Here is a 20,189-nt window from a genome sequence, read left to right on the forward strand (position 1 = left end):
TTGACAGCTTCTTCCTTGAAGTATCTGCCCTTATCAGGCCTCACCTGGAGTACTGTGTCCATTTCTGGGCTCCCTGGTACAAAAAAGACAGGGATCTCCTGGAAAGAGTCCAGCAGAGGGCCACAAAGATGATACGGGGCCTGGAACATTTTCCTTATGAGGAAAGGCTGAGAGACCTTGGTCTGTTCAGCCTTGAGAAGAGAAGACTGAGAGGGGATCATATTAATGTTTACAAATATTTTAAGTGTGGGAGACAGACAGGTTTGGCCAACCTCTTTTCAGCAGTTTGTGGGGACAGGACAAGGGGCAATGTCCACAGAATGGAGCACAGGAAGTTCCGCACCAATGTGCGAAAGAACTTCTTCACAGCAAGGGTGACAGAGCACTGGAACAGGCTGCCCAGGGAGGTTGTGGAGTCTCCTTCTCTGGAGATATTCAAGGCCTGTCTGGACACCTACCTGGGCAACCTGGGCAACCTACTCTAGGGAACCTGCATTGGCAGGGGGGTTGGACTCCATGATCTCTTGAGGTCCCTTCCAACCCCTACTGTGATTCTGTGATCTGCCCAGGCAAGGGAAGACCCAGAATCAGGTTCATCTCCTGTTCTTCTTCTGGCATTGTGTACTAAACTTTGGCCATTAATTATGCTGGGTTAGAGCAGTCATTAAAGAGCGGTACATTTAAATACAGAATTATCCCAGCAGCAAAAATGGCAATTGTGCCCTCCTTGCACTGTTCGAAGAGACAAAGGTCTAACACAAATTTGTGGATTCTGCCTTGGGCTTAGATTTTTAAAAATGCTATGACTGAGCCTAACTTTTTTGGATTGATATCCTAGTTACTAAGTACATACTTGGGGTAAAAAGGGAGGTGAGTCCAAGAATATAAAAAATGCCTAGAAATTCAGAAGGCCTCTACAAAATGCTCTGAAGGACTATTTATTATTATATATAGTAACAAAAGCATTCATAAAGAAATAGCAATGCAAATTACTTTTATTACTTTTGTGTTGTCAGTGCTATGCTAGTTATCGTATGATTTCCAACAAAATATTTGTTCATGTTTTTATTTTTTTCCCCTGTTATTATGGAGAATCAGTTCCACTCTAATGAAACGAAGCACTTTGTCCTGCACGTAGTCTTAATTGAAAGTCAATGGTGCTACTCATGTATGTAAAGTTAATTTAATAAAAACAGGACTGGAATATGTAGCAATTTGCAGGACCAGGCTCTAGTAATTTTTCCTCTTTCTTCGTAATAATTAAAGAAGATTTTCTTTAGATTCACAAGGGTGTTTCCTGCCCCCACTTTTTAACCTGTGCAGCTCTCTAATCCTTATTAAGAACCCAAAAGAGATCACCTGCTAGAAACTCTTATATGACTTAGCAAGTATGATCTCAGACATCCAAAGACTCTTCATCTCTCAAATGCTATAAAAGATTATAAAGGGAGAACAGAATTGTGAGAACTCCTCAGTGTTGTAGTGTAACTTTTGGAGCCCATTTCCCCTCTTGCTTTATGTTCTGACTTTGCTTTGGGGTCAGAGAAGGTGAGAAGGGGTGTTGAAGATGATCTCACACTTGTCCATTTTTGCTTTTACTTTCATGAGTCCATATGCCTTTTCACCAGCATGTTAGACCCTGCTTTTATCAGTCCTGGGTGGTAACAGTACAGTGTTTCACTGTGCTTTGTACGTAGTCTGAATGGTGAGTATCTTAAGATGAGTCACGATGGAAGCAGATGGGACAAGATTTTAGCTTATTGCTAATAAGGCAGAGTCAGCTTTCCTCTGACTCTTGCAGCTTTGTGTTTGAGATGATGTTTATAAGGGACACAAGCCAACAGAGGGAGGATTTGCAACTACTAAATATACAGAATACGTACACGCTCAGGAAAGAACAGGGCCAGTTCTCTCAGCTGCACAAGCACAGCTTAGGGAAACTTCCCTAGCATATGATGTATACAGTTGCTGCTTTGCCTACATGTGAAAGGTCGAATTTGTGCCAGCTGTGGCATTGGTTCTAACTGGGAGCAATGGCCAGATTTGTGTCACCATTCCCAGTTTTTCCTTGCCCTATGCCTTCCCATGTCCTGTTATTATTATTATTATTTTTTTCTGTAAAATCCATGGTCTGAAATAAAATGTTGCTTATTTCACCAAATTACATTTTCATTTTTTGTCTAGATAACTTTACCTACATGCTCTATTTTTTCTCTTATTCTCTGTATTAATTACTAGTCAGGTGCTAATATTTATCTCAGTTGTATGCTTGCAATATTGGACTTTACACGCAATCTTGCTGAGCCTCAGCTTGCGGTATAGTATTGCAGATTTTGTTTCCTTGGGTTTGTTTGTGACTCTCACAGCCTCCCATTGATACTAAAGCAGAGATGGTTAACAAATACAAGCTGGGAAAATCAGTTGATCTTCCGTTTACTGAAGGCCTGATGGAGAGCTGTACTGCAGTAGCTAATGCAAAGTTCTGGTTAAATATTGTCCTACCGTTTGCACTATACCGTCTGTTGTTTTTACACTAAAGGCTTAGCAGAGGTTGGAGGCAGTATTGACTTTGTAATTAAACTATTTTAACTTCAGGATTTTGTAATCACCGTACTTAAACCATCTGTTATGGTACATGGGTGATTTCCCCACCCCCTCTCCGGGAACAAAACGCCATAACGTTTTTAATTGCAAAGCAGTAAGCTCCACAGCCCCTCTCGTGATGGGGGTAGCAGGGAAAATGAGGGTCATTTCCTTTTCCTAAGACAACGCTCCAAAGCTCACGGAGTGTTCAGTCGCCGCGAGGGGAGGTGCACGTAGGACTTCCACTCCTGGCTCCTCCTGATCCATGGTCCCAGGAGTAAAGGAGCCAGCTTCTTGGTGGGACACCTTCCTTGGCAGGTTGAGCTCTGCCTGCTCCTTGCTCAGGGCGGTGGGGTGACTCATGTGGGGACCACCAAGCTCCTTGTGCTTCAAGAAAGGGAGGGAAGGAAGCCTTAAGGCAGAAGACAAAGCAGCAGCAGGCTCTGTGAAGTTACCTGTGTCAGATGAGTGACCTGGATATCCCCCCATCTGACCAAGGCTTCCAGCACCTTGTTTCTGAAATTCTTGATGCTGTTTAAGCAGTAACATCACTGCCTGTGTTAAGTTGGGCAAATCACTGAGGATTTGCCTTAATCTGCAGATTGCACTAAATCTGTATGGGGAAAGCCATAGCAAACCTTCCTGGGGGTTTAACAATTTGGCATTGCCACAGAAATAAACTGGACTGGTCTAGCACCCGGCATCACCAAATTCTGGGCTTACAAAACTGTAATGAAGTTAATGCAGAAAAGATCTTAGCTGAAACAGTTCTGATAGGAATACTGCCAGGTATGAAACCCCAGGCTGTCTTTCTCTGCATCTGTAAAATGAATTAATGGTATGTCTTCCTTTCTCCCACTTGCGTGGGATTCTTTTATTTTGTTTTGCTTCACCACATTTGTTTGGACTGCAGTTTCATCAGAACTAAATGTGTATCAAATATGTACTGAGATAAAGTAGGGACTTTCCAGTTTTACAAATTCAAAGCTATTCAGAAGTTTGGATTCTTAATTCTCGGTTCGCTGCTCTAAATTTAAATCAGAGATCTTTCTGCACCCATTAGGTAAAAGTGTCTTTTCATTTTGCTTCACCTTGCCTTGATCTTGTGCATTCACCGGCATTTTCCTATTGGCAGTCAATTGTGTAGACCTCCTATGAGCAGTGTATGAGAGAAATGTGCTCTCACAACTTGTCATGAATATAAAGTATTTTTTTTTTTTTTAAAGAGACAGGGAGACTGAGAGTTAGAGATACAAGTGGTAGGGAATCTTCCCAGTTGTATTGAATAGAATTCACCTTTTTTTCTTCTTTTAGTTTGCCAAACAAAGAAATTTCTGCCAGAACAGATGAAGCTGCTAAAATCAGACAGCAAACACCCTACATACCTGAATATCAGATCCAATTGTTCTCCCACGTATCGTGGCAGCCACACATGTTACATAGGCCTGTGCTTTCATCTCAGCCTAAGTTTGTTTGGCTTTATAGCTTCTGAAGCTCTTCTGGAGGACAGCAGATAAAACAGTGCTCAAGAGAGGCTGATTTCTGCTGTTAAGCTGTGCAGACATACTAGGAATCCATTTGCAGGTGCAGATAAAGGGCTGACCACCCTTTGGGGTGTCTTACATGGCCAGACACACCAACTCACTTTATAAAACTTCCTCGGGAAAATGAAAATTTCTTCAAAGTTCCTGCAGCTGAAAGAAAATTGGCCAATGCAGCATGATTGTAGGTATGTGAGAAATTCTGTCTAATTTAGTCCCACAAAACATCAGTAACCACTGTGAGTTCTCCACTGGCTGTCTCCTTACAAACCATTTTAACATCCTTTATGTGTGCCCTAATAAGACTGGAACTGATGATTCTGGGTTTCACCAATTTATTTTCCCCTTAAAGAAAAGGCTTGCTTCTATTTATATCTTTTTCTAAACAAGGACCCTTGTACCACGCTGTAATTGTGAAAAAAGGCAGTGTTTTAACCAATGCTGCTGTTGGCCAGTAACATGAAGCAAGGACAGTGTGAGCCACCCACGCCATCCTGCAAATTTTGTTTGTATCTCTATGGCTCCTCAACATGTCCTTGTCTGGTAAATTCATTTCATTAATGCCAGTAAGCAGGAACTGCTGAATGTGCAACACCTTAGGAAAACTGTTTGCTTAATTGAGAAACTAAATGCAGATGTAGAAGCCTTAAGTTACTGTTTTAATTGTCAGTAAGCTGAAAGAACCAAAGCTAGCAATTTTAGGCTTTGAACCTACAGTTGCATGGTTGTTTTTTTTTTTTGTTTTTTTTTTTTGGTTTTTACATTTTTTAGTATGTTGCTATGCTCAGCCCTGAAAAGGGAAAGATATATTTCTTTAAAGATGGTTGGATAAGTATACCTATAGGAATAAGTTTTCTTTAAATTAGACACATTGATATTTTTAGTAGGTATTTTCTGTGTACTTATAGGATTAAGGATTGAATCCTCACATGTAGCAAAAGCTCTTCACACCCTTCAGTGTTAATAAAGTCAGACTCCAAAGTCTATATTCAAAAATGTTTGGGCACTTTTTAGCTTATCTTTCTCATCGTGAGTTTAGCCCCCAGGACAGGCAACATATAGCCAGATGTTGATAAAACACACCTTCTCCAGCGCACACTGTCTGGACATGATCCAGTTTCAGCTCACATGATGTGTGATGCCCAGTTCAATCTGCCTGGCTGAATGGCTCTGTATTTCTTTGAAGTTGGTGTTACGCTCTTTGGTTGGGTTGTTGCAGGGCTGCAGCCAGCATGGGGCTGGGACTCATGGTGTGGCCCACATCTCTGTGACTGCACTGAGACTTTGCAGGACCCATGGCCATGAAAGGAGTAAAGATTTTCATGTACCTTACTGCATTACTGCTGCATGGGCTGTTGCCAGCCAGACTTATCAACATCAACGGAAGGGTCTAAGGTCCCCATATGATGCATGGACAGGCTTGGGTTTCACATGGAAATCCTATGAGTCAAAACTGTAAGAATCTGTGTGAGGAACAGGTGCTAAGCAAAAGGATTTGCTGAGCAAAAGTACTATTCAGGGACAGATACCACCCACTTGGGAGGTAGAAGAGAGAGGGCCACAGCTCCAGGCCTACATAGTTCAGCTTCGCTCTTGTCCAAGTGGTTCAGGACTGCTGGCAGAAGTAGTGTGCACCTAATTTCTGACTCCGTGAAGAGAGCAGGAAACCTGTGAGGATACCATTGGAAAACTAAAGGGCTGGAGATCAAATTCTGGTTTATATCATTAAGATAGAGCAGATGTAGACCCTGGAGTGGGTGAACTTTTGATTTATACCACTTTCCTGCAGAGGGAACTGCTTGGCTCTGGGGTGAAGCCTAGATGTACTCCATCAGATATACATGTACAGGATGGAGTGTAAAATGAAGAGAAAAAGGCCACTCCACAAAGCAGAGAGGCAAACCAATCTGACAGTACAGATTTGGCCTTAGTTTCTTCTGCTGGCACAGTTCCACTTCATGTAAACTTTAACTTGAGAAGACCTGAGATCCGATTTTCTTCCAAGTGAGGAAACACTGTGATCTTAGTATAGCTAACTTCCTATATTCTAAAATTCTTTTAAAATTACTTATATTATCAATTATACAGTAATGAGTGTTGGTAGAAGTGGAATTGAAAGAGAACTGTTACACCTGGAGCACTGAAGGTAGTCCCTCAGCTCTTCTTCAAGAGCCAGAATCTGGGTAGCTGCTGTCATAAGAATGCCAGGAGGTTGGCCACGTAATCTTTACAATTAATGTAACACTTAATCTCTACAATTAATCTCTACAATTAGTGTAGATTCAGTTTATCAGGCAGTGGATGGCACACCTACTTGTGAAAAAAAATGTAAAGTCAAAGTAAAGATGCTGTTAGAGGATGCTGTACATTGGGGCTAGATCTGAAGGCTGATCGCACTGAAGACGAGGCCTGGAAAGACCCTATTAGAGACAAAGCAAGGGCTGTTTATAGTTCACCCTTGTATTATATAGACTTGGTATTTTTGCTGTAGTGTAGATACTCTAAAACACATTATTTTAATTAATTAAATTTTGAGTGATTTCCATGTATCTTGATGAGAAACAGCTGACATAAAAAGTCATCTTCTGAAAAAACTTGAATGATACAAGAATTAAATATGACACGAATAAAAAAGATGAATAATATCAAACTCTAAATGCAGAATTTCACTGTATGTCTCTTTCTACTGTAGCAACCAGGGCACAAGGGCAGTATGAACATGTGGCCCTTTATTTGATCAAGGATAATAATCAACTAAACCAAAAGGAAGGAAAGTAGATTTTCCTAGTTCAACTGCTAATATAATCTTCTACGTGTTTCCAATTGTGTAACCATTGCTACATGCAGCATTGTTAAATGGGAAGAAAACTGTGCAAATAACAAAGAACCCAAAATATGGAGAAATGGTATCTGGTGTTACTAATTATGAAATGGGCACAATGTCCTGCCTCCCTGCATTTCAGATCCCAGCCCTGCTTTTCCCCTGTTCTCCCGGCTCATGTCTCTGTTGACAGGCTCAGTGAGAATTGATTCTGCTGAACCTTGTAATTGCTTCAAATGTGTGGTGACCATGGAAGCAGCATACTTTGTGGCAGGATCTCCTGCTTTCCTGGTCTTTCGCCATCACAGTAATGGTGATTATCTGCAGTCTAATCATTAGCAATGTTGCAGCATCTCTTTAGAGGCTAGAGATACCTATAGTTCTTTCATAAGGGACATCATTCTCACCTTGGGGTGTGGAAAATGTGCCTTTTTTCCAGCAGAGCATCTTCAGCTACCGAGAACACAGATATATCGAAACAGCCAGTGACCAGTTGTCCTCCTTCCTGAAGCCCCCATTGAGAACCAGTGTAAAGACTTCTAAGCCCTACTTTGCAGGCACCAGTTGTTTTCCATTCTCCAACTGCATCTTCCAACCAAGTGCCAAAGCACCCATGCTTCTTTAGAAATGTGCTGAGCTGCTCTGAAAACACTGAAGGATGTTTAATTTATCTGGGATTCCAGAAGTACTAAATGTCATAGGAAGGAAGCATTCAACATAACTCACATGACCAAAAATGTTTGTAGGAGCAATGAAGAGGCTGAGTGGCTCTGACTTCCTTATCATGAGGGTGATTTCTGGTCTCCATGAATGGCTGGCATTGAGACTCCGGGCAGAGCTCTTCTTTCTCTCTTGGAGATAGACGGTTGGAGCATGCCTCTGGTTATAGCATCGGATGGGAAGGTAATGAGCTCAGGAGCAACTTGGAAAATTATTTTTCTCCCTCTGTTTTTTTCAGATTCATATAATTTACTGCAAGTTTTTAAGTTGTGATGGAAATCTATTTTGTTTCCCACAGTCATTTTATTTTGTTGAAATTAAAAACCAAAAAGCCAGTTTTAAAAGTGGGAATTTTCTGACAGGATTTTCCGCATGAGGTCTTTATAATGGAAAAAAATAGGAGATCATCTGCCCAGTTCTCTACTGTCTACTTGCAATCATCATGTAATGGCAATATACAAACTTTGGATTCCAAGTACTTTTAGTTTGAGGGTGTTTGAATGGAGAGTGCTCTGAACAGCACAGATCAGCAACCTTCCTCATTTTAATAAATGATTTAGGGGATTATGATGAAGAATGAGGCTTTATTTTTTGTCAGAATTATTCAGCTTAAATCCAAATTTGATCTTTCTTGAAATCAAGGAGGGAAAAAATAAAAAAATAAAAAAATAAAACAAGCCAGCCTCCAGCATCAATCACTCACATTTTAAAATTACAAACAAACCTGGTATTTTCTTTGATCCTGTAATTCTTCATGGTTATGCTCATCTTCTGAGAAACACCCAGAATAATTTTCTTGTTCTCCAGACCTCTGCTTTAACTCCCCAGGAACACTGCTTATCAGACCTTATGGTATCAACTTCTCTTCTTGTTCTGACATTTTCCTTTGCATCCATTTACAGTTCCTGATATTATATTTACACATCCACACATTTTTCTCTGTTTGCAACATTAACCTATTAATACTCTTGCCACAATCAAAATTCTATGGCTGCCTGTGCAATTAGATTTCCAATTTGTGCTCATGACAGATCTGGCACACAAGTGTGCATAATGTAACCAGGTGGGTCCTTGCAGCAATATCCCCAAATCTCAGTAAAGCTGACTTTTGTAACTTATATCTAGGTTCAGCTTTTTCCCTTAAAATACCTACATGGTTCCTTTAAACAACGTTTCTCTCTCCTATGAAGAAAGGCTGGGAGAGCTGGGGGTGTTCAGCCTGCAGAAGAGAAGGCTCCAGGGAGACCTCACTGAGGTCTTTCAGTACTTAAAGGGGTCTTATAAAAAGGGTGGATAAGGACTCTTTACTATGGTAGATAATTATAGGGCAAGGGGGAATGGTCTTAAACTACCTGAGGGTAGATTTAAATTAGACATTAGGAAGAAATTCTTCTCTGGAAGGTGTAGTGAGGCACTGTCACAGGTTGCCCAGAGAAGCTGTGGATGCCCCATCCCTGGAAGTGCTCAAGGCCAGGTTGGATGGAGGCTTGGCCATCTTGATCTTGTGGGTGGCATCCCTGCCATGGCATGGTGTTGGTACTAGGTGATCTTTAAGGTCCCTTCCAACTCAAGCCATTCTATGATTCTATGATTCTATGAATGTTTAAGTAAAATAGACTTGAAACTAATTTAAAAGCTCTTTACAGCTCCAGGAATAGACTGAGTTCCTCAGTCAATATTATCTGTCCTGTATTCAAACTTCAGGAAGATCAGACCCTAAAACAAAATCTAACCATATACATGTACCTAAGCTTATACCCTGTCAGTTATGTATAGCTAAACTACCACATTGACAAAGACCCTTATTCTGGCTTGATGACTTCTTTCAGGCTTGCAAGTAATTTGGGTTTACCAGGTTAAGGTAATCTAAACCCCAGTCCTATCTAAGTGTAAACCCAGTCACTAGCCCAGACATAACATTAGAATTTACTCCAAGACTCACATTTTTGAAGCTGCTCTCCCTTTTCTGGAATGCCTCCTAGACTTAACATTGGTCCTAGCTCACACTGTTACTGATCCAGGCCTAGCTTTTATTCCACCTCTTAGATGAAGCTAATGACTGTGTCTATGGCTTTTACTAGTTTTAAGGCTCTAACTAATCTTAAATTCATAATTAGTTCAGATTCATTTGTTTATGCTGGCCTGAACCCCAGCCATGACTTTAAATTTCCCCGTGCCAGCCTCAGACTTGTGGTTGACAATATGGTCTCCATCAGCTAGAACCTCAAGTTATTCTCACTTAGAAAGTTTCTTCTAGGCCTGACTTTAACCTAAAGGGCCCATCTTCTTTTATCTCCAGATGTAAACTTCAAATCAACTTGAAGTTTACTTTTAAGACTAGACCTTGAAAAAATTATATCTAGGTTGCTGATCTGGAAACAGGTTACATATGAGTTCAACAGTCCCTGCTAAATGCACATTTCACCACTTTCTGACAAAGTAAATTTTACTTCTAACTATAATATTAATCTATATTAATAGATTAATCTATATTAATAGATTAGGTCTGTATTTTGTTTCATTTAGAACTAAGTACATTTTGTGAGTCTCTGTAAGCAGCAGCATTAAGCTGAGCTTGATGCTTCTAAATCTAATATTCACTCATGGTCTCAACTCCATGTTGACCCAACCCCTGTAGTTAACCCTAACGCCAAAACTGACTGAGACTGTATATAGGATATTGGCAAATAGATCAGAAGGATTTCACTTGTTGTTCTTCCTTCTCATGGAAAAACAAAACAAACACCAAAAAGATCCACTTTTCAGTAATATTCATTTGACACTGGTTGTGATCAATATCTATATATTTTTTTTAATCTCAGATTTCCTTGCATGCATATGTTAGAAACAATATATTAATGCATATACAGAAGTGTAACTAACTGAACTGAGTAATGCAGAGCACCAAGTGGCCACTCCATTAATTCTTAACGTTATTTTACTATAATGCTGCCACACATCCAAAAGTAAGAATCTTCCCACGGGGTATCCCCAAAAGCTGTGAGTGATTGTGTTTCCCACAGATAAAACTTACTCCATTCATCAAACCACATATTCGACTGAACTGGTCATAAGATGGACATTTCTCATTTGTTTTTGTTAGATACATTTATCATGTTTTTGAATATTAGATTTTTTTTTTCCCTGCTCTTTGTTGTTTATAATGGACTGAAATTTACAACAGTGTGATACTTCATGGTACTCTGAGTTTTGCAGTCATTATGAGAATCGGCACATTTAAAGCTGTTGTTTCTTATCTCAGATAAAGAGCAGATAACGTAGTTTATGCCCCACCCAAAAAAAAAGAAAAAAAAAGCCCCAATGCAAAATGGCTCACATGAAAAAAAAAAAAAAAAAAAGAGAGAGAAAATGACACATATAAATTACATATGAGTCACTATATGGCACCAACTGTGCTTTTTATGTAGGACCTGATGGACTAAAACCCCCTCTGCTAGTGGTTGCCTACTTCCTCTAAATTATACATATTTACTCTCATAAATTCAATGATCTAGGAGTTTCCAGTTTAAAGTAATTAGGCCATGCCATTTGTCAGCAGAGGGAGCCAAGTAGTTTAGAACAGGGATATCTCTTCCCCTTCTACTTCCCTTCCCCATTTTATCCCACTTGGAATGGGAGGGATCTTTGCACTAACAACAGATGAAATCTGTGTTGACCAGTGTAGATGGAGATCCTGAATTTAGGAGAATTTATTCTTGTTTTGAATAATTATGAAGCAATAACTCTTTTGCAGTAGTTACTTCACTTGCTGTAAAACCCTGCCCAATAAATATTTGCTTGTATTACCACAAAATATCATAGAGAATTTTTGTTGAAACCAAAACTTTCCTGCATCAGTAGAGCATTTTTGGTTGCAACATAAGACTTCACCCTGAATTAAGAAGCGATTGAGCTGGAGTCTTCATCTTAATTACTGAACTATGGTGTCTCAATTCTGCATCAAATATTTCACATCATGAATTATTCATTAGAAAACCCTGTCAATGTTCTTTATTACTTTTTTTTTTTTTTTTTTTCCTTGTGGTCAGACTTCATTACAGAAAACATGGAAGGAACTCGGACATTAAATAGGCTCAATTCAGAAGACTGCATTTAAATTCAAATTTAAATCTAATGTTGGGTCCATCTGATTATAAAATAACATCTGTAGTTTCATGACTACAAAATAAGCAAGAAGCTTATTTTATATGTATATTCTTTTCTCTGTCCTCTTCAATATCATTAAATAAATATTCTTCACCTGGCTTCTTCAAAAAATACATAAATGAATTATTTATACGTAGAATGTGATGGCACTTGTAAAATATTTTTAATTAAAACAGTAGATCTGGAGGGTTGCAAAATTTTTTGATCATCTTTACTACTTTGGGGCTGAATATACACAGTTATCTTATACCCATGAAAGTCAATGAACATCTTTTTGTGGATTTCCACCAGTAGAAATTTGGTGCTCATACCACAAGTAATATCAAAATCCCATGACATTTTGTGGCATAGTTTCATTTGTTTCAGCTATCCCGCTACAGTAGCAGGCCACTGAAATTATTTAGCCTATAATATCTGCATGTTTTGTTGGTTTTATTTTAAGAGAAAGTGGTCCATTTTAACAGAAAAAAAAAAAATCCCACAATATGTTTTATTTATTTCCTGAGGACTTTCACTTACACAAGTAGGCACTAGACATTTAAAATTGACTTTCCAGAGCACAACACAGGTAAAAAAGAAAGAAAAAAAAATTTGTTTAGTTTCATTTAAAACAGTAAAATTGACCTTGTAAACATTTCCATAGGAGGTAGGATACATACATTTGACAATTTTGTCAAATAAGAGAAAGTAAACAGTTACTCTGTGGTCCTAATAAATAATGAGCAACACAGGCATTAAATAAACATTTTTATATAAAAAGATATAAGTGAAAGACTAAAATAGCATTTTTAATAAATTAGGAAGAGATGTAATCATTTCTTTACAACTTAGTCTTGCTTTCAAGAATCACTGGTTCTTTATGCTCACCCTGAATTTCTGGCTTAAAAGCTGTAATGAAACCAATCCTGAGTGATTCACAAGCATGACACAATCTGAATATAGCTTCTTTTCCATGTGGAGGGGTGCTAATATCGCTAAAATGGCTTTTTTTACACCTATGTATAATACTTTTCTAATTCATCAGCATAAAAAGATTGTCATCATAGCCTTAATGTCTGAATTTGGAAAGTAAGCTTAAGGCACTGACATGTCTGTCCCAGTTCAGGTTCCCCCAGCAGCTGCTCCCATGAAGACTGTGTTGATTGGTGGTAAAGATGATACCATCTCTCTGCTTGGTGGGCCATGAGACTCCATATTTTCTTGAGGAGGGAACTGACCAGACGTGCCATACATACACTGGGAAGAAGATGTGGTTTGCATGTTTGAAGCTGTGGGGAAAAAAGGTTATAATCACTGCAAGTTTTCTATCTGTTTTATTTAACAAAAAACACAGTACAATTTAATCTGATGGAAGCACTTATCTACCAGGTGCATCATCAGAAGGACTGAAATTTCAACAGTCTTACACTTCACTCAATTCACTTATACTTCTATAATTTTTCTTCAGTGGCTCCTCAAACCATCAGGGTATAGGTCAAAATCACATGTCAATGAACTCAGCTAAAAATCCTGCTACAGGCCTGACAATTACAGCCTGAGTATAAGCCATCCCCTAGTGCTAAGCTATTTACATTTGCTATATTCATTATTCCATATCTTGCACCATTCAGGTCCATATTCACTGATGGTACTACTGTCAACATGTGGAACATATTAACACAGAATACACAACACACTTGGTGGGAACAATCCCTTCAGCATAGTGCTATCTTTTTCCCCTTCTTTAGCATCCTTAAAAGAACTGACTATTGAATTCTTGCAGAGACTTAAAATTTCAAGTAATGACTGATCTTCTGTGCATGCTTAACAGGTAAGTAGTAGAAAGAGGTAACCTTGTGGAGAAATGAACAGGCTGTGCCCTAGTTTACATCTTCCAAGCAATGCTTGTAAGCACTTTGGCAATATAAAAGCAAACTCAGCTACCATTTGTTTGATACACATACCAAATTAGGTAATTTCACCTAAAATTCACTGTCAGCAGGAGATTTGCCTAATGCACATAGTTGTTGAAGCACAGGACAGAAAGGGAGTATACTACAGGAAATATGTATGTAGACTTCCCTGACGTAGGGTTCATTTGATCTGCTTGACAGAGAGGATCGTAAAGAGCCCTTAGAGGACCCCACTTCATTATTAGCTCACTTAACAGTTAGAAAATGTTTCCTAATATCGATTTTCCTGCAGTTCAGGCCAGCCATTACAATCCTCATGGACAACATATCACAGCCCTCTTAACAGGAACAAAGAGTTATTAAACCCACTGCCTTGCAATTTTAAGGAAACAATATCTTATGGTACATTCCAGGTGGATGTATTAGCTGTTTCATCTCTATATTGCATCTTAAATGTGGTATATGTGAGCTACAGTTTAACTCTCAGCACTTGTTAAGATGCCAAACAGTTCATAGCTGTTCCTCAGTACTGGATATACTTACGCATAGGAGTCCGACAGACAATAGAAGGTGGGGACTCTGTGTAGTATGAGCCTGTTTGTTTTCTTCCGCTGTCATCCAAGATATTCAGTGGATCATGTATATCATTGTATGATGGCAATGATCGAATGCTACTTACACTGCTGATTACAGAAACATGTTGATCAACCATTGATCCAAGTCTGTGAGATTCTGGATAATTTATATTGTTTCCATAATATCCTATTGACAGGAGATTGAAAAAAAAAAAAAAAGACAAAAAAAAACACAGCAGAGCGAAATTACTATTGAAAAGAAAGGAATAGGTAATTATTGGCTGAATCCCTCAAGAATAAGGTTATTTATGTACACGTATCGCCTAATAACATCAGTAGCTCATGCAATGATTGACCCAAAAGAGGGGTAGGTAACGAGGGAGTAAAAAATCCTAGGAGTGCAGTCATGCCTTCAGCACAGAATTGCAGCTCCATTCTAAGTTCAGAATTAAAGAGCAGCCTGTTATCAGAGGAGAGAAGAGACACCGTATGGACTCATATCAGTCACGTGGACTCATGGAAGGGAGTTCAGTGCTCCCTTCTGAAGCTGACAAACAAGGAAAATATACATAGAAATTCTGCATGGTAATACAGCATACAAAACTTCATATATAAGCAATATTTCCATTGTGTCTTTCCTCCAGAAGAGAGTGGCCTTTTGCTGACTATATCTCTGAAGCAGATTGTGGCAACAACTTTACACTTGAAGAATGGGAAATATTAGGGCCAAAGTCTCAACTTAATGCTAATGCAAATTTTTATTAATTTCTCTTTCACCATCTTGACCCTGTGATTAGAATGGCCCACTATGCTGATCCCAAAAGTAAGTTATCTTATGCCTGCTCTGCTTCAGAGTAGGTGTTCTGGGGACTGTTCACGAGATTGCTAATCACAAAGGCATCCTGGTTTTGCTTCCTTTGTGCAAGACACAGCAATGGTACTAGAAGAAGATTGACATAGGTGCAACAGAGGCATTTGAGGCAAACTGAGGATTCCCCAGAGGAAAACAAATCCTGAAGTAGCTCATTAAGCTGCTTTGGAATCTATGTGTGCCATCAGAGAAGTGGAAAATGGGAAGGTATAAGTAAGAGCAGAAAAAATGCTTCCATAGGGAAAAGCATAGAAAGACTCTTTCACTCTGGCAAAGAAAGAGATACAGAAGAGAAAAATAAAATATATTTGTATATATTAGTACCGTTGGAAGCATTAGGGGCATAAGTTGCTCCTGGACAAGTAGACACTGAGTTGCTCAAGAAATTGAAGCTCCCAGTATTCAGAAACTGCATACTGTGAGTGTCCTGAGGCATGGATGAGGGACCATAGCTGGAAGGAGATCTGGCACTGTATGGAGATACAGCACAACTGTTGTTGAAGTAGTCTCTGGAGAACTGCTGTTCACTTAATGCATTGAATCGGCTGTGCTCTGCTCTGTGGTGGTAAACTCCCGGCGTGGAATGGGCCTGAGTTCTGAACATAGCCTGGTAGTTGGAATTGTTTCCATAGTAATTCTGGTTAGTTTGTGACAAAGTCTGATAAAGGGGTTCTGAGTAGGAAGAGCACTGTGAATGTGTGGATAACACCGGGCCTACACTTGGAGGTCTCACAGCCATCGGCCCCTGGTTGATAACACTTCCTCGGCTGACCAGGGCGGGTGAAATGGGTGGAGTCATCAGGTGACCAGTGCTTTCAGACAGCTCCATCTGACCTGGAATAATAAACATTAGCCATCAATAGTGTTACTATTGCAGTACAGCTGAGTACACGGAATGTGTTAAGACACTAATCCACTGGTGAAGTGCACATTACCATCTGAAACCTTTACAGCATTGGCTCCCACCCGTACAATGCTGGTTCTTTAATTCATGGTTTACGGCTAGGAAACTTCCCAATTTCATTTTCCAGGTTGGAGGCTTCCACATTCAGTGTGAAATTCCAGCAGATACAAGCCTTGTGTGCTCAAGATGTTGTTGTCTGTTCACACCTCACAAGAACCTCATCAAGCTATGACATGTAGGATATTTTTTACCACTGTACCAAGAGGATCTCTTACTGGCAGGGCTCTACAGTTGCCCCCTTCCATGAATCAGTGCAGAAGATGAGCTCATGAAATGTTATTTACTAGAGTTCCTCAGAAATACATATGGTCATTGTTACTCTTACAGTAATGTGATACTGTAGTCTGATAGAGTAAGAAGTAAATATGAGAAAGAGAGATTAGGAGAACAGATACATACCTGTCAGCTGCATATTTTCACTGTCTCCTGTGGCAAAGGGATTCAGACCTGAAGGTACAGTGCTGGGCTGGCTAGCTGACAAGGACACATATGTTTGCTCTGCTAGGCACTCATTTTTGACTGAAGTGTCACCGGTCAGAGGAGCAGCTTTGTTACGATTTGCTAGGAAGCATGAGCTGGGTGATGCAGTGAAGGTGGCTTTGCTTGCATCTGGAAGAGTAAGTGAAAACTGTTGGTGGCTGTTTTGAGCGCTCATTGCACATAAGTTAAACACTAGTATATAGGCAGCACATGAACTGCCTGATCTGTTCATGACTTCACTTGTTTATTTTAAAACCCAGGGAAGCCTCCATCTTTTGCATGCAGTCAAAAACAAATATGCCCTACTCTTGATCTTCCCAGAGGAACTGTCTGAATTATACTCCCCGACCACAGATCTACAAAATAGATGCTCTTGGTGTTATCAGCTCCTTACTGAAGTCATCGTAGTAAAGACATGGATCAAATTTATTTCCTTGTAATAAATGTCAGCAATGAAGTCAAGCAAATTACGCTAAGGCTCATGATACTTCAGCCTGAAGAATCAACAATTGGAGTTTTAGAATGCTTGAAGTCTGTTTGTTTTCATACAGACGTATAGAAAAAAGCATTTTTTATACTCGGTTGTTCTTCAGTTTTCTGCAGAATACTGATAAAATCAGTGGAAATTTTGCTATTTTCCAGTGGAAACCGTAACTTCACCCTGTGGTTTCAAACACTTCACCTAAGTGTTCAAGGAGAAGGCAATTGCTACACAGGACAAGGAACTTCCTGAAGGATGATTTAAAATAAAAAGTGCATCCATCTACTCTCAGATAAATTCTATGCAAGTTTCTTGCAGCAAAGTGTAGATTTAGAGTAACAACCACCAAAGATGTAAGAACTGATTACAGATGTTAATGTCAATCAAAAGTGATTCAACAGAACCCAGTGGAGTTCCATTGCATTTTGGGGGATTAACTTGAACCAGAATTTGATCCATTTCTTATAAAAGACCTGGAGCATATGTCTTCAAACTGTCTAATTCTGAAGAAGCCTGGTAGCTGGAAAATATATAAGATACTATTTTAAGCTCTTTTTGTTTTTCTTTCACATAGTAATACTTCAGTCAGATGCTAAGTAGGGTTCCAACTTGTGTTCCAGTCTTGCAGGGACATTCACATTTTGTTAACATTTAATACATTCCTAGTTCAAGGTGTAATTACATATTTCAGCTTTGGCAGAAAAACTGGATTGAGCATTCCTGCTCTCTCTATTTTACTTCTTTTCACACTGCAGTTTGTGGTCCTTCAGTTGCATCCACTAAAGTGTTTGAAGCACCCAAGATCACTTCAGTAATCCTGTGTATTCACATTCCCACAACGCATTATTAAGTGAACCATGGCTGACAGTGGGAATAAATTGCCGAGTGAATGTTCACAACCTTTTCAGGTGAATTTGACAATGTCACGTAGAACTACACTTTCAGAAGACTGTAAGGCTGCTTTTGCTTAAAGTTCAACAAATATGCAAAATTCTAAAAATGCAGGAACACATTCAAAAGAAACAAGCTCTAGTTACCTAAATTCTTCATGTATTTGTCTAGTAGATTCTGGAGTTCTTGTTCTTTGTCATTATTGAACTGTGTCTCCATGGCAAGCAGGATGTACTCATCTAGTAGCATGCGGACCAAATGAAAAGAACCTTTTGGAGGAGAAAGAGAGAGAGAGTAGCTGAGTTATCTTTGTGACCATCTCTCACCACTCTACAAGAAGCTGGTGAAACAAACAAATAATTGTGGACTTTAAATGACCTGGCAAGACCAACAAGGAATAGTGCCTAACTTCTAGCTCTAATCTCTCTTTGCACTGGCCCACCTAGCTCAATTGTTTACTGTCCTGTAGGCTATTTGACCACTAATTACATCAAAGAAAAATACTGATGAAAGTGAGACATGCTTTATACTTGAAGAGGGCACACAGTGGAGCTAGATAAGGCTGAAGTCTGCCAGAATGCCTCTTCTCTATTTCTGTTTGCCTTGTGCTAAATAACCAGACAATAACCGGTGAAGTCTTTGGCCTCATTTCAAGGATATATGACATTAAAAATGTGTCTGTCCTTACAGCTATTTCAAATAGCCTCTGAATTTTAGATAATGATGTACCTACAACTACAAAGACAACTTGGGAAATGATGTACTGGATTTAAAATGGATTTAATTTTCTCTAACATTTTCTATTTTAAAAAATATTCTGAGAATTCCCCAGTAAAATATTTCTAAAGATGGACCTGTGAACCTTAATTTTTAAAACCACAAATACTGTTGAATTAAATGTCTGCTGAACCCATAATTAAATAACACCAGCAACCTACCAAATTCATTGTGCTATTATGAAAACAAATCCTGCACAAGAACACCAATTTTTTGTTTGTTTGTTTGTTTGTTTTACCAAACTGGTCCACATGTAAAATTAATAATTAAAATCTTCAGTCTTCTACTGAGATACATAGTTATAGCTCCAGTGCCATATCAAAACACAGCTTCTAGCTCTTAAATGGCAAAGCAGTATCAAACAACAATTCAAGAGAAAAATACTTTCAGAAAATGAACATGTGACACAGATCACCAATAAGTTACTGCTACCATTTACTGTAAAATGTTAGTTTGAAAAGCACATTACACAGTATTTGTGGCTTTGATCAAAGAATCTTTAGACTATGACAGGCTTCTCCGCTGAGGAAGTAGTGGAAGGTAGATAAATGCCAGCACTTATGTACAAAATATGAGTGTTTTTACAAAGTCCAGGTACCAAAACTTGATGCGTTGTTTAGAGTTAGGTTATGCATCACCCGAGCACCAAAAAAACTCCATTTTAGAAGAAAGTCTTGAGCCCTCTTCTTTAATGACCTCCCATTTTGCTTGCTTGCCTGAAAGACAGAAGTAGTAAAATATTGTAGGTATGCTAACTTGCTTTCTACATAAGAGAGGATAAAGGAGAATTGAATATTCTTAAGAGTTCAAGAAGTCCTTGACTCAGGCTAATGTGGTAGAGTAGATCAAGCTGCCTGAATCAAACTGTTTTCATAACACATGTCCTAAAGTGATAAACAGCAGCATTCACTCTTTACAGTGCAAACAGAGTAGAGCTCTGACCATGTTAGATGAAGCAAACTGTTTACCACTTGGGTTCTGGCTGTGCTCTGAAAACATAAATTAGCTTGCATTCTAATACTTAAGATGGCAAATTGTTCTGTAAATATATGGGTATACAGAGCAAAAAGAAAACAAAAACAACAACAAAACACCCTCTAGTGCCATGTTATTCCACAGGGAACAAAAATTAGTCTCTGTAATTCAATGTTCTGTAAATGATTAGCTCCTACTTAATAGATCTAGACTCCTGAGGAGTCCTGAGGACTTGCTGGTATTTCTTGCCCCTAACTACAGGAAAACAATGCTAAGAAACATATCTGTTAACTTTAATAATACAGTACTAAATAGAAGATGCTGAATGGGAGAGGGCTTCAAATGTTTCTGCCTGGTCTGTTTATTCAGAATTGTGTTTTAAAATTGTGGAATTAATTCTGGACTGTAATCATTCCGTTCTAAAACAAGCTGTGATTGCTCAGCCTCACTG

General features: G+C 39.0%; 1 protein-coding gene across 1 annotated transcript in view; it reads right to left on the minus strand.

Annotated features, from left to right (window-relative positions):
* Positions 1 to 11,632: 11,632 nt before the first annotated feature.
* The window catches only part of RFX6 (regulatory factor X6), a 37,073-nt gene continuing 28,516 nt past the window's right edge, over positions 11,633 to 20,189 (minus strand). The window contains exons 14-19 of the mRNA XM_068677641.1: positions 19,362 to 19,479; positions 18,133 to 18,255; positions 16,534 to 16,743; positions 15,495 to 16,004; positions 14,268 to 14,486; positions 11,633 to 13,100 (exon numbers count right to left, since the gene is read on the minus strand). Of these exons, the coding sequence (XP_068533742.1) occupies positions 12,934 to 13,100; positions 14,268 to 14,486; positions 15,495 to 16,004; positions 16,534 to 16,743; positions 18,133 to 18,255; positions 19,362 to 19,479 (1,347 nt within the window). The 3' untranslated portion in view covers positions 11,633 to 12,933. The remainder of the gene's footprint in view (positions 13,101 to 14,267; positions 14,487 to 15,494; positions 16,005 to 16,533; positions 16,744 to 18,132; positions 18,256 to 19,361; positions 19,480 to 20,189) is intronic.

The sequence above is a fragment of the Anas acuta genome, chromosome 3 (assembly GCF_963932015.1).
Source record: "Anas acuta chromosome 3, bAnaAcu1.1, whole genome shotgun sequence".
In the NCBI taxonomy this organism is placed as follows: domain Eukaryota; kingdom Metazoa; phylum Chordata; class Aves; order Anseriformes; family Anatidae; genus Anas; species Anas acuta.